Source organism: Haliaeetus albicilla, chromosome 1, assembly GCF_947461875.1.
Source record: "Haliaeetus albicilla chromosome 1, bHalAlb1.1, whole genome shotgun sequence".
Lineage (NCBI taxonomy): Eukaryota > Metazoa > Chordata > Aves > Accipitriformes > Accipitridae > Haliaeetus > Haliaeetus albicilla.
The window spans coordinates 32321970-32337061 of record NC_091483.1 but is presented as its reverse complement, the minus strand read 5'-3'; the positions used below and the strand labels follow the sequence as shown (position 1 = coordinate 32337061).

At 38.4% G+C, this 15092-nt stretch overlaps 1 protein-coding gene across 2 annotated transcripts in view; it reads left to right on the top strand.

The window, feature by feature from the left end:
* The window catches only part of GRID2 (glutamate ionotropic receptor delta type subunit 2), a 737357-nt gene that overhangs the window by 617357 nt on the left and 104908 nt on the right, over positions 1-15092 (top strand). For both annotated transcript variants that reach the window (XR_011324830.1, XM_069784511.1), the window contains exon 12: positions 9775-9913. Coding sequence is in view for 1 of the 2 variants with exons in the window: in XM_069784511.1 (XP_069640612.1) it covers positions 9775-9913 (139 nt within the window). In the remaining variant the exon portion in view is untranslated. The remainder of the gene's footprint in view (positions 1-9774; positions 9914-15092) is intronic.

The following is a 15092-nucleotide window of genomic DNA, read 5'->3' as shown; positions in this document are numbered from 1 at the left end:
GAGCAGGCACAGGCAAGATGCAGGAACAACCACAAAACCATGTAAGAAATGCAAAGATTAAATTTATTTTCGTTACCTCACCAGCCAGGGGATGCCTGAAGTAGCACCTGGGCAGAGGCACACAAGCGGGGATGCAGGCACCACGGAGCTCAGTCCGTGCTAGAGGATCAACGAACCTGCTGTTCTCGCCTGTATTTCAGGGATTTGTGCAGGCATAGTTTACCACTGCGCTTTGATCCTTCCCACAGCAGGGCAGGAATCTCAAGCACGTTCGATAGGGTGCCTCTATCACACAGGCCTACGTTATCTAAACATAGATGTTCTACTTATCCGACACACAAGGCCAAACAACAATTAGTATGATATATATGTTTTTCGACACCTCAGATGTAAGTCACTTGAGCGTGTTTAAAATCCTTCTCACCAATCTTCCATTATTTTCCCACACTTGGCATTTGAAGACAGATAGAAAAATAATTTGATAATAGAAGTAGCAAAGACTCAAACATATAAACACTCTGTAGATTGCTAATCCAGTGGTGAGCCAATACTGTAGCAGGCTGAAATGCTTTGCAGGGGGTAGCGCTAGCTCTCTCCTTGGTGCTAGAGCATTTTCTAGCTTCAGAGAGGGAGGGTTCAAAGAACATGACTGAGGATCGGGTGTTTCAAGCAAAATAATTTGTGAGTAGTCATTTGGGCCAGCTTTTGGATGTTTCTATTTGTCCATCAGGTTATGTGTCAAGGCTGTCCAACCAGGTTTATGAGATGGGTACACTGGGCCACAACTTGATGAGGGCTTGGTGGCAGTGCCACTGGTCCTTGATTAGCCCCAGCATTTGAAATATCAGCATGGGTAATCTCTTCCTATTAATGAGGAAACAGAGCTGAGCAATGAGCCTTAGTATGCAAGTCAAATGCCAAAGGCACATTCAAACAGATGCACAGCAGTAGCAAATGGAGGATTTTCAGAGGGAGTTTGCAAGATATGAAATATAACTTGGAGGTGATTACTGGCCAGCAGTAACCAAGAGTGACAAGGTAGCATGGTAATCTCTTTCAGATTGGGGCTGGCTCATGCCTGGCCTCCTCGGTAGGAGGTTGGACGGAGCCTACATTTACCTGCACAAGGTTGTGCATATACCCTGAGGTTAGCTAACTTCCAGCGTTGTTGATAAGGCTCTATAAGGATGTATAAGATGCAGCTTTTCAAACCACTTTACAGATTTCAGATGACTAGGAGTGATTAGAAATAAGCCTGAAGGAGAAGAAAGATCGTATCAGATACTCTCCCTGTCACATAAAAGGGGGAAATAAATGAGGAGAGCTTTCTTTTGTGGATCATTGCTTCCCTTCTGGGAGGGCAATGAGGGCAGTGCTTCCTACCCAGCTGAAAGGAAACAATCTTCCAGGGAGCAAGTGTAATGAGATTAGTCAGGGGATCATTACACTAACAACAACAAATGGGAGAGAGTAAGTGATTGTTTAGTTCAGAATTAAGACGTTAAGGGGAAAAAAAAATTAATCAGGGCACCAAATCACAAAGTGAACACATTCTTTAATTGCCTGTAGACCAGTGCAAGAAATCTTGAGTAATAAACAAGAGCAGTTGGAATTACTCACAAATATAGATTTGGTCTTCATGGTGTTACTGAAATCTAGTAGGAACATGTGACACTGGAAAGTACTGAAAAACAGATGAACAAGGTGGGCAAAAGGGGGAGAAGAGTGTCACTATGTCAAAATGGCATTAGGTATTTCAGAGGCATTGAGAACTTGGAAAGAATTGATCTTAATTTCTTGTGGGACCATGTACTAATGGCTGGAGCACAAAATGAGGTGGGAGTCAATATCTGCTGTAGACCACCAAATCACACTTGTGTAGATAATGATTGACTCCTCTAGTGCGTATCTGTAATGCATAAGGGAAAATGTGAGATATAATGGGGGCATTCAATCTGAATGATGTATGTTTCAAGTCTCAGGCTGCCCATGCTGAAGCATCTTGAATGCACATATAGAGCAGATGGGAACAAAAAGGAACATTGATCGCACCAAAGAGTTAGAAGCTACAAACTTCAGGAAAAATGACATGGGGAGCAAGTGTACACAGAGGTGAGTCAGAGTTGAGAAAAACAGGAAGCAGGGCTTTGAATATTTTATTAGGAGCTAAAGAAACCTTAATGGTAATGGTGCATTAGGTGAAGGTGATACCATTCAAAATAGTTATGCCAGATAGGCAATAAATATTTCTCTTCTGTTCTTAGGAAAAAAAACCAAATTACATACTTTCCATGTCAAGAGGATGTTAAATGGTAGCTACTAATGTCAAACATTTTCAAATCAGCAAATCCAAACAAATGTCACCCAAACAATTTAAAAGAGCTTGCTAAGGAGCTTCCAGGACCACTATTTGTGGATCTCAGGCCTGGAGCGTTGGGCAGGTTTTAGAAAGCTGACAAAAAAAATCTAATGTAAAGCCTGAAGACCAAAATGAACCTTCAACTCAAGTGTTTCTTCCATCTTAATATATGGATGTAACAGCTTGAAAGACTTCACAAATATAGACAGACACTTGACAGTTCCAAAAGATATCACCATTAAAAAGTCTGGTATTGAAGTTATATAGTTATACAAAACATTAGTATTTCTCAAAGAGTACAACAGCCCTTTTCCTCAAAATCATTCAGAGAAGGAGGAGAAGGCTGTAGAAATAACGGGAAAAAGGAAGCCAAAGTGTGTCCATGGCAAGTACACCAGTGGCATACAGAAAAATGCTTTGTAATGTATTGCTAGGAGCCACACCCAAGCCAGACACTGAACAGTGCCTGAAGAGAGAGAATATGCCTGGAAGCTAGTAACAGAGGATACACAAGGAGATTTTCAGTATAGACAGAGATAGGATATGTTTGGTTTTTCCCTTAAGCACAGTTCAACATATAAAGGACTCCTGTTCAGCAAAAAGAATAGGCCAGCTCTAAACTCAGGAGAGCTCTAATACTGTTGGAGTAGGCATATGAAAATGTCTCCTCTATCAGTTGTATGCTAGGAAGATAGACATCAAAAATTCATCTAATATTTCAAATTTTGAGAGTAATGAATGCCAACACTTCCATGAATTTACAATGGCTCCACTAAATTGTTTTAATGGTAAATAGAAGAAAATATGAAGATTTCTAAATATTTCAACATTTTTAAATGTTTCAAATATATCTTTTGAAGTGATTTTAGTTTCTCATTTATATCCCGTTTATTTTTAGCAAACTAATATGTGAGAATATCTTGACAATGAAAAAGCCTGCTATGCATGACTTCTACTATTTTATTAAAAAAAAAAAAAAGTTGCTTGATCTTTTGGATATGATGGAACCTTTTATAATCACTTTAGTAAAAAAAAATGGTTCTCTTCCAATCCTACTGCTTCCAGTGAACCAAAAAAACCCAATTCCTATAACTTACTACCTAATATATTTGGAGTATTGTCACAGTATTAATAGCAATGGTAGTAATAATACCTAGATGCAGTGCTCTCTTTTTAGGAAGTAAGACCTGAAGAAATGTTTCATGTGTGAAACAAAATATCTGAATGTCTCTTTTCATATATAAATTAAAAAATAAACAAAAATCACTACATTTTAATAAAAACAAAATGCTAGGGGAGAAACAGGTGGTGTGGTGAATAAAAGCAATAGCTGGCTCTTGAACTTGTCCAGACCTTGTAGAATCTGGCTGCCAGCCCTGCCTCATGCTCAGTTCCTTCCCTACTCTCAATTCCCTGCAATCTGCCAATATTTGCAAGGCTAGGGAATTCAGCCACTGATTTACAAGCTTATTTGAAAGGCATTACCAATTCAAGGGGTTGTATTCTCCTGTTGAAGAATACATGCCATGCCTGCTGTGGTCAATGGGTGTTAACTTCAGCACACAATGTAATATTACAAACTCAGGTTATGACATGCCAGCTTATAAGCTATGGAAATGACTGCATTCTGCACAGTTCAAGGAAGAAAGGAAAAGTATGGGTGAAAAATGAAAAGAAAGGAAGAAAAATTCATGATGAGAGATTTTCCAACACCTTCCAAGCTGCATTTATTCAGCTGGTACAAATAAGTACAGGCTTCATTGACTGTAGAGGTTTGCGGGTTTTTTTGGTCCTATACTGAATTGAACATTTCCAACTGAAAACAGGAGAGATTTTATATTATCAAGAAAGTTTTTAACAGAACAATAGCAATAGCTAATGCCTTGAAAGATTCTGCCTTTGAAGAGCTCTGCTTTGCAGAGTTTTGTAAAGATATCAGAGCTCAAACTTTAGGTTTTGTTTCTCATGGCAAAAATAGCTGAAATATAAAATGCCTTTGCCTCTTTGTTAATACAAACTACTCCCCTTACACCCACTCTCTATTAATGTCCCTTTCACAAAGAAAACATGAGATGTACATTGATCTAAACTGTTTGCAACAGAACTCTACACTTTATATTTGTGCAAATGGAAATTGCAGATGCACAGCATAATTGATGTGACTCTTCTAACAAGCTAAAGGCTAAACTGCAGCCAACTCCCAGTCCTTTGTGTCTTTTTCCAAAGGCCAATAATTCACTAAATGTGGGCAGAATTTTTGCAAGAAAAAGCAAAACCAAAATCTGTCCCCAGATAACCCACCCTATTATTTTTTCACCTTCCTTTTCCAAGCACAGTCAAGATCCTTGCTTTCAAGTTTGATAGTATTACAGTTCCTCGACAAAACAGTCACAATTAACATCTTTTTTAATGGTTCTCAAAATTACCTGAAAAAAAATCTCGCTAAAACTCCTTACACAGAAATTCAGCTTACTGCAGACCTGCAGCAGAGACTATTGCAAATTAAATGATTGAAATTTGACAAAGTTATTCGCAACTGAGATATCTTCTTGAAGTGAGAATGGTAGGGTAGCCTTGATGGTAAGTATTGGTGACAAACTGAGTTTTGTCTATAATAAGAACCTAGTCTTTGGGATTTCCCTGACAGCTGTGGTTATCACAAATAGAAATTGCAAGCTGTGATTCTTGTAGTCTCCTTCTTGTAGGAGAAGGGCAGAGTCTTCTCATCCAAGCCTCTCTCTTCACATATGGGGTAGCTGCAGTCCAACTCTCAACTCCCCCCAGAAACATCATTTAGTAGAGTTATCAAATTCAGGACATAGAATAATTGTGGTTTATGGCTTTTCTCTGTGTGTGTAGCTGTTTAAAAAGTATGTTTCAATAATTAATCTTCAAAAGGCATTATTGTTCTCAATAATCAATTCCGAGTTTTCTCAACAGTGTGGGCTCTATGCTGCCAAGCTGTTTGCTTTGGTAATAGTAAAAAAATTATTTTTGAGCTGGTAAAGCAAATGAATTTTATTTGTAAATACTGTGCATTCCCAGTGAAGTTGTTAAATTGATATTAAATCAGAGAGAGATCTTATCTTGCACATTTATTGCATGAATGACTGGTAACAAAAGTTGCATCACTTTTCAGCAAGATGGCTGCTACCAGGCCTGATCTCAGAAGTGCCAAATGCAGTTAAAACTTCTCCAAGAAACGTTTCACCATTTCTTTTTTGTCCACAGAAAAGAATTTTTTCCATTTCTATTTGAAATGCTTTCATAGTTCTGGACTACACAGACAAATGCAGTTTCTCTTCAGGCAAACAGTTGACAAATCCCTGAGAACAAGATGTTGGAAGAAACAGCCTATGCATTTTGAATTATTCAAATTTAGTCCAGAGTTATGGAATACCAAGATCTCACCAGGCTGTGATCCTCAATTTCCCTGTTTTGTCCATTTTTCTCATGATTTCATTCCTCCTCCTTGCCTGTAATCCTCTCTTGTGATTTTTTACTTGAAGAAACCCTTAAACTTACTGTTAACAAGAGAGAATAACTTAAAAGGTATTAGAAATCTGTATGGGAGCTGTATAGGTTCATGTTTTATCTCCTAAGGTGGGGTTTTCCTGATATTTAAGTCTGTCATAATTATACATTGTATTGTTTGCATTGTCAAAGCAATGAGTTATTTTTCTTACCTTCTGATATTTAGCATGAAGCACTTGGAAAGAAATGGGACTAAACAAGAATTCATAAGATAAGTTGCCGCCTAAGCCTGTCATCTGAAGTAGGCCAGCATTAAACTAGTCTAGGATTGATGAAGGAGAGCTGCATTAGATGAGAGTGGGAGGACTAAAAGTAATTTCTTTCACTGGCACTTCTACAGTAATTCAACTCTTTCAGAAAACTCCCAGTAAGATTGATTTTTGCTAGTTCAGTTTACTCTAGAAAATCTCTTTTCCTTCCTGCACATGCAATCTGAAAATTTGAAAGGCAGATTAGATTTTTAAATGACTTTTAGTACACTTCAAAACTGTCAGCTGAATTATACTAGGAGCTGTAGTCACAACATAGGTAATCTATGGGTATTGGCATTTTTGTGCTGCATTATACCCTTCTGCCAGTGTACTGGAAGGGACAAGTCAAAAGATTAATACAGGCTCTGTATTCATTTGAGGTCTGTCTCTTAAGATGACAAAGCAACTCCAGGACTGCTGAGTGTTGTCTTTGATTTCCATTTGTTTCATGAGCAGAGCTCAGTATTTTTAAGTGTTGCTCAGCACGCTACAACAGTAGTTTTTAGTATAACCACAACCAGCATGTTAACTCCCATTGATGAATTTTGCTATAGGAATGAGGTGTGATAGCACAGATTTTACTCTGGTCATCAGCATGTGTTTACATGGCATCAGGTGGCCCGTTTGCCATTAGGGGTTATTAAGCTTTGCTGTTATGATATGAAAGATAATAGCAGGGAAAGACTTGTTTCGTCTTCTTGGCTGCCTCCTCCCTTGCACCATGTGTCCTGTGCATAGCCTCTTGTGACTAGAATATGCTGTCATCCATAAAGATGTCCATGAACCTGAAACTCATACTAGATATTGGGAAGGAGAGCCCAAGGAGGTTTATATGCATGTCCCTTCTGCATACTAATTTACAGTGAACAATTGCGACTGTTAGGTCTGTAGTTCTTCTTTGTGGTAATGTTAATGGAAAACCAATGATTGTTGCTCTCCTGAATGACTTGGTACTCTTCTGCACTGAGAAAACATGTAAATTTGGACTGAAAGAAAACTCTGGAAAGTTTTATCCCTAGAAACAAAATCGGGGGAAGGGAGCAAAGAGGTTTCTTAAGGTGAGCTGTCATGGTTCGGGAAGTGTTTTAGCAAACAGTATGATAGAACAAGACTGTATCACATTAGGTCTCCTAATAGCTGCCAAAGAAATGATACTGTGGCAGTAAAAGATCTTTGATTTTTGTTTGTTTCCTTCTTTCACTGGGAGAGGCGGACTGCCCTGCCCATACTACTTAAAAATCATGCACCTATGCAGTAGCGGTGTCAGTCTTGCTTTAGAAATGGTGGTTTAAGAGCATCAGTGCAAAGATTTTAGAGTAGGGACGGGAGTGATGAATTATTTTTATATGTGTTTATTGTACGTGTACTTGGATGCAAGCTTTGTCCTCCATCTTCATTTATTGACTACTGATATACAAGGTACAACTGTGAGTTAGGAACGAGACTTCACAAACACCTGGGTGAACTAAAAGCACTTGGGATGACCAGCACTCACAGTTTTTTAAAGTCTGTTGTTAACATGGGTGTTAAAAAAGAAAAGGTAACAGTGAATAGTGGGGACAACCTTACCAATGTATGGGAAAACTACACTGTATGAACAGTAGGGGAATGCTGTGGCTGAGAGGTCTATGAAGACTTTCGTGGTCACTTGTTGCACAGCATCCTCGCTTGAAAACCAGAAGGCAGGTGTGTGACTTTCAGTGGTCCTCTCTTTTCTGACATTTCATTTCAATTAAAAAAAAAGTCAGAACTTAAAGTTTTACTCATTAAGCTGAAAAATGAAAACGCAAGGATGTCCAGGAGATCATTGGCTTCTACTGTATCATTCTGCCCATTTCAATTCAATATGAAGATTATCTCCAGGAATTGACACCTGAAAGTTAAAAGTACAAACAGCCTTTCCCGATAAATTGATATCGCTGTCTGCTCCTCTCATTCCATTAAAAATCATTGTTAAATGAAGTATTCCAAAGACATTGCAAAACCTGTTGTAAAGCAGAAATATTCTATTAAAAATCATTTAAAATTTATGTGGGAGAGAAAACCAAATCATCAGATGTTGAAGTTAATGTTCATCTTTTAAAGTCCTTATATTGAAATAATATCTCCCAATCTGATCAGCAGAATCTTATTTCAGATAATTATATGGCATCTTGGAAATAAAAGGAAATTTATTTCTGACTGCGCAGGTCTAATGCAGATTTTGTCTTTCAGTACTGGAATTCTTAAAAGGCAAAGGAATTCAATACTTATATACCAAAAATATAAATGGAGACAGTTATTATTCCACATGTTACAACTCCACATCACTGAAGTAGGAAAAAAGCTTCAAATTTGTTTGTTGTATGGTGATGCAGAGTTCCCAATGCTTTGTATAGTTAGGACAAGCTTTGAACAAAACAATAAGGTGATTCTTCATATTCAAGCATTGATTAAATATCTAGTTCATGTACATAATTGAAAATTATTTGTACTTGGAATGGGAACAGTTGTAATTTATATTCCCTTTAAACCTACTTGCAAGGGAAATGTGAAGGAATTTTTATGTAAGTGAAGATCCAGCACAAAATATTTCCAGATGATTGACTCTGTAACAAACTGCTTTTGCAAATCCTAGGTACTGTACCATCATAAGATTTTGCATCTGAGAAAGCTACCTCAAAAATAATGACAACTGTTCAAATTGAAGAGTATAGGGGGAGAGGAAAAAGTTGAATGTCTTGAGCAGTTGACTGTGGACGTTTTTTGCGTTCACTTGTTCCCTCTAGTTACTTGTAGCTGTGACAAAACTTAAACTGCAGGGAAAATGGGTATTTTTAAAACAATGAATTTTCCTTCATCTAAAAATCTGTGATTTGTATGTTTTTAACTGAAAGACCTCTCTCAAAGACTCCGAACTAGTGTGTTTTGGGGGCAGCTATTTGAATAAAAAATAATGCTTTTCATGGCTTGCTGAACTGGGGTCTGGTCACACAAGCAGTGCTGTGCAGCTCATCCTGGTAGGTTTAACCGCTGCTAATGTTTTGTTTACTTGGCAGGTGGATTTTAAAGAAAAGCAACTATGGGAACACAAAACAATTTTGCATTCTTCTTCAACACGTGATTTTTTTTTTTTTGCATGTCCGAGTTCACTCGCAGCAAGTTGTACACATACATATGGTTCTTATGAGCATCTGCCTGCCTACAGAACTGTGAAAAGTAATTGTGTTTTGATGGGGGTTTTTTAACTTTATGTTCTCAAGAATGCAAGAAAAACTTAATTAAGGTTTGTAGATAAGATCTCTAAGGAACGAACGTTGTAAGAATTTACTTTTGCTAGTTTTGTTCTGTGATCTTGAAGTCTATTTCCATTACTGGACGGGACTGGCAGATGAATTGCAATTAAAGGCACAACAGCAAAAGAAATTAAATACAGTAATGATGGCTGACAGTGTGGGCTTCCTTCAGTGCTTTTCATTGCATAGAAAGTGTGGCTCCAAGTCCTGCTCAGTTTACTAAAGCACCTTGCTCTAGTAAACTGCTTTACCCTGTTGACCTTGGGGCCTAGTTCTCCTGAGAAATGCATAAGCAATGAGGATCTGGGTTTCCTTCTGCCAAATGAAAACTCTTGCTTTTCCTTCTTCCCCACAGGAGGAGAGGTTCCATACACAACCCTGGCAACCCGACTGATGATGGGAGCTTGGTGGCTTTTTGCTTTGATTGTCATCTCATCCTACACGGCAAACCTAGCAGCTTTCCTCACCATCACACGCATTGAGAACTCCATCCAGTAAGTTGATAATGAATTAATTGAGGGAAAAAGGAGAGTGATCATATGTATAAATTTATATATGCATGTATACTTATATATAAAATATATACTTATATATATAATAAATATATAAAATATACCCAAACAATAAGTATATACATGTATACTTAAATATGAGAAAAGAAAGAAATTTTTATCATCCTGAGAAGTAGTTTGGAAGTTAAAAAAATGACAATATACCATAGATTGCCAGTCTCCCTGAAGGCACTTTGTCTTCAGGATCAGAATTGTTGGCATCTGGTAGATACTCTTCTGTGGCACATATATATACATGTGTATGCACACATACATATTTTGAAAGAAGCAATTGAGTTTGAGATAACCAGTGTATCAGTATTTGAAATGGGAAAGTATAAATTGTTGCTGTGTATCTTCAGGCTATGCTTTCCATTCAAATGCATTCCACAATACTTGTGCTCTGACACTCTGATCAGGAGGAGCCCAATGCTTCTTCAGTGTATGGGGAGCTCAAAGCTGAATTCACCTTTTCTTGCCAAGGCCACAAACAATAAAAATTCACTTACTAGTCACCTTTGCTCCTTGTGCTCCCAGATGCTCTCTTACTACATTAACAGATCACATTGTTCTCTTTTTTCTGTCTATTGGTTCTTTTGCTTCATGCCTCCCTAACATGAATGTCCTTGTCTTCCCCTGTCCTTTTTATGGTGAACTGTTTTTCTGTCACACCTTCCAGTCCTTTTTTCCAGATCATCTCATGTCTCCATACCACAGAAACCTTTCTAGGTCTCCTACCCTCTCTCGCTGCCCTTTTGTTCTCCAGTCTCCTCTCCTTCAGCAAGCTGCATGCTGACTTATCCGCACTCCCACTGCTCCAGTGACCTCCCCCACCGCCAAATCCTTCCTCTTGGGTCAAAGCAGAGACTGGAAAATACAGCAAAGCATTAGCTAGCCCAGCACTCCAAGCGGCAGCTGGCCATTTTTCCATAGCAGGTTTTTAATCCATGAAAGTATGTGAGAGTGGCAAAGTTAGCCCTTCCCATAAATCCTTTGCAAAAATGATAGAGTGACTTTAAAGAAGAGGCCCATTCTGCTGCATTTCTTCTTCCAGAAAGGTATGAACCTGACCTTCAAGTCAGGCTCTATGCTGACCTTAGGGAAAATTCAGTTTTCTCACTCCAGTTGTTGATTCATGTCCCTGTCTTCTGTGTATCATCACCCTAAGGACTTGCTGCCTCTAGTTCAGCTGCTTTCCAAATCTCTTTGAAGTGAGCCACTAGTGTAGACTGGGCAGGGGGAGCCTTGACCTCCTGTGAATTCATAGGTTAGGTTCAAGCATCACTGCATGCCAGCCAATCACCGCGGTCTCACTAAGGCACTTTTCCTCTAGGTGAAGATTTTCTACATACTAAAACCAGTCCAGGCTTTGACAGCACATAGACAAGTAAACATCTGCAATAGCAGCCGAGTTTTATTTGCGATTGGGAGCCAAAACTCAGACCCAAGAGCAGAAGCAGTCCCTCACTTTAGGTGCATGGTTATCTCCTGACTCTCCCCATTAAGAGCATCCTCTTGCATTTCATAAACCCTTTCTCTTTCTCCCTGAGCAGGGGCAGAGGAGGAAGTTGGTGTCCTGTGGCCCAAATTGTGCAGGCATTACCAGTCCTTATTCGTTCCCCATTGGAAATTGTCTGTGGTTGTTATACTTCCTTTCTGAGCTAACAACCTCAACACTTTCATCTATTAGAGGGCTAAACACTCTAAGACAGACACATGTAAACCAGACTAAAATCACATGAGCAAATCATTCCCCTGATGCAGTTGCATCACCAGTTAAATCAAGTTATCATTTTCTTTTGAGATCTGAATTACAGACTTTGAGATCATGGAATACTTCAGGGGTATTTCGACACAACCCAACTGTTTGACTCGGTAGTCCCAATTATAATCCCTTCACAATTTATTGGGGAGTGAAATGATATTCTGCGTCAATGTTTGTCAACGTTGATCTTGAGGTTTTGAGGGAGGTTGGTGTTTTTATATTTTTTAAGTTTAAAAAGCTTTACATTTGACTAAGGAGCGTAAAGAAATAACATGGGAATTTGTACATGCAAAATAAATAATAATGATATATTCATTGATTCAGTTTGTCCTCATAAATATGAAATATGCCTCTGCATCCTGCTTTGAAATTATGTCCCTTCTAGTTTTGAAGTAGTCCAGAAAAATGTTCAAATTGCGGTGACAAATGTCTGAGTTTTCTTATCATGTGTAAAAAAGAATAAAATATATCCAAACCATAATTTAATACATCTTCAGCTTTTTCATGCAGTTTATTATGATGTCACTAGAAAACCCTCAGTGGAATTCTGAGGTTATTATGTACAGTTGGGACTACATTGGTCTTTGTGCTGTATTATTTATGGGCAAAGTCACTGAAAATGTTTTATTTAGTAGAAAATGTTGCAGCTGGAAAGCTCCTAGAATGAAAGAACGAAGACATTTTTCAACAGCACTTGCAGCTCAAAAACAGACTAATTAGATGTGTTAAGTATCCGTTAGGGAATGAAGTTATCCTAACTATGGGGGGAGTGTAAAACTTTAGTTTACAAAACTGCCAAAATTGGAACTCAAACCAACACATAAGAGAGAGGCTGTTTGTTTACCATGCAGAATTACTGCAAAGTGGGAAACATGAATAAGCAATAAAGAAAAAAGCTGATGCTCTTTTTTTTTTTTTTTAACAGATCAAATTGTACCTTGGGGAGCTTTGAAGGCCAGAATGGAAATGAGTTTAAGTATTTAAAGAAAATAAACCAGATTCTGCTTGTAGTGCTATCCAGCCAGCTTCAGAGAAGTCAGAAAAATGAAAGAAACTGAAGTCAGTGGGTTTGCACAGATGTAACAAGTAGTTAATAGGCTTTCATTTCAGATTTCCAGCTAGCATCAGATATTACAGTGTGTTGTTGAAGGTACGGTCCTTGTGATATCTTCTAAGAAAGATAGGAGGATTCAAGCAGCCCACAGCACATTTCATTTCCATGAAACATTTGGGTAGTTACTGCCTTTCAGCTTTTGGATGTGTAGCCAGTTTCTGTTCAGAGCTCTTGCAGCTTTCCTTTCTCAGCTGGCATGAAGGTTGGGCCACTTTTCCTAATCAGTGCCTCATGGTACCCAGAAGTCTATTTTGAGAAGAAAAGCATACAAATTTTTTTAGGCAATGCCCTAGGGGGGCCTAGTGGAATGTTCCCTTTCCCTAGAGTCCCAAAGTAGATCTTTGCCATATAACCTCACTTGAAGTTGATGGCATTTGTTCTTTGCTTCACTGATTAATTTGGATCAAATTGCTACAATTTTTAAATGAACTTAGAGGAACAAGAAGAGTAAGAGTGGACGTTAATCAACTTTTCCAGACAAATGGCTACTCTCAATACCTTTGGGATCTCAGCTTTTCATCTTCTGCCAACAGGCAATATCAGGAGTAGAGGCACGCAAGTCATAAAGTAGTTCCTAGATGCATCTTTTGTTCACGCTTGACCCACATTGCAGATGACATTTAAATCAAGACAGTCAGCATTTCAAATGCCAAAACATTGTGGCAGCAAAGCAAAGCATAATTTCTATGTTCCTTAAATCTTTACATCACTGTCTCAAATGCAACATGAATGAATAGTAATTAAGAGTGGCTTTTCTTGGTAAATGCCAAATAAATTTGAAGGTCTCGAGCTATTTCTCATAGGTGCTGATGCTGTGAATTTCATCACTGAGCCAGTTTTGCCATTACTGTGTTTTATGATTCCTTCAGGACAGAATTAGAGTCTGTTGGCAGAGACTGATTTTACTCAGACTACTGCACTGCACTGTTTTTCTGGGTAAAGGGAGGGTGCCGCCACCTTCTCACAGGCACTGAAATTTTGCAGGAAAGTTGGGGGAGTGGGGTGGGCAGAGGGGAAGTCAAAATTTGTCATTTGAAAGGCCAGTATTAGGTGGTTTCAAGTTTAAATCTAATCCACTTCTAAAAGTGTGGAAGCTTGATTAAGACTTTAGATTGTATGCATTATACAGGGGAGAGCCTGCGTCTTGTGTCTTCTGTAAAACAAGAAGGTCCCATTACGTTCTCCATGTTCTAAGTAGTAGGTCCTATTTGATAGGTGAGACCTCTGCCTCCGAATAATGGAGGCATAGCAGTAAAGCATGTCTTTTGTCATCCTTGTTTTGCCTAGTCATTCTTTTCACAACATTTTTCCTAAACCATGATTCACTTCAAGCCAAGATGTCCCCAAGGCTTTAAAAAACTCAATACAACTGCCTACAAGTTTTCTGCAAGGGGGGGTTGCACAAGAATGCAGTAATTGGAGTAGATATTTCCTTATGCTGAAAACCAGAATGTTCTTTAACCTTTCCTTTAACATGGTTCATCCAGATCTTCAAACTGGCTAGCAAGCAGTATTACTAGTTTCTGACACAGCTGTCACTGCCAACAAGCAAATCTCTTGGCTTGCTGTGCCCTGTTCCCTAAGCCTGCCTGTGAATTAATCCTTAATGTCCTAAGGAAAAAAAAAAAAAGGCAGCATTGGAAATCTTTATCTGAATTAGTCATAAATAAAGACTTCAGTGTAAACCATGACACCAGTTATTTTCTCCTAAAATTTAGTGACTACTTCTTGCAAGCAGTTCTGTGTAGCAGTCAAGTCTAACAACACGGCTAGCCTAAATTGATCTATAGCCCAGATCTACAAAGATACTTTGATGACCAAGCCTCTGACCTCAATGGTATTTAATCACCCAAAAAGGAATTTGGTTATTCCTTTATGGAGTTGACCTTTTGTTTTTCTACATTTTCTGTGTATTTTTTTAAACACTTTTGGCTCACATATATGAACAACATGTTACCAATTCTAAGTCTAGGATTTGAATTTATAGAAGTGGGTATACTTTGGGGAAAGAAACATATGCAAATCCTAATACATTGGGGGTTTTTTTCTTTGCATTGGAAGCAGAGATAATTTTTTAAATTACAAAGTAATTAATTTGTACTAAACCAGAAAATGAAAGTGACCTGACAACTGCTGCCTGACTAAGGTGCAGAATACTAAACAAAATCAACAAATGCTGAAAAATGCATGTGTCTGTTAATAATCATCCTCAAATGACTCAGTTCATCTTCAGAATAGCCCTA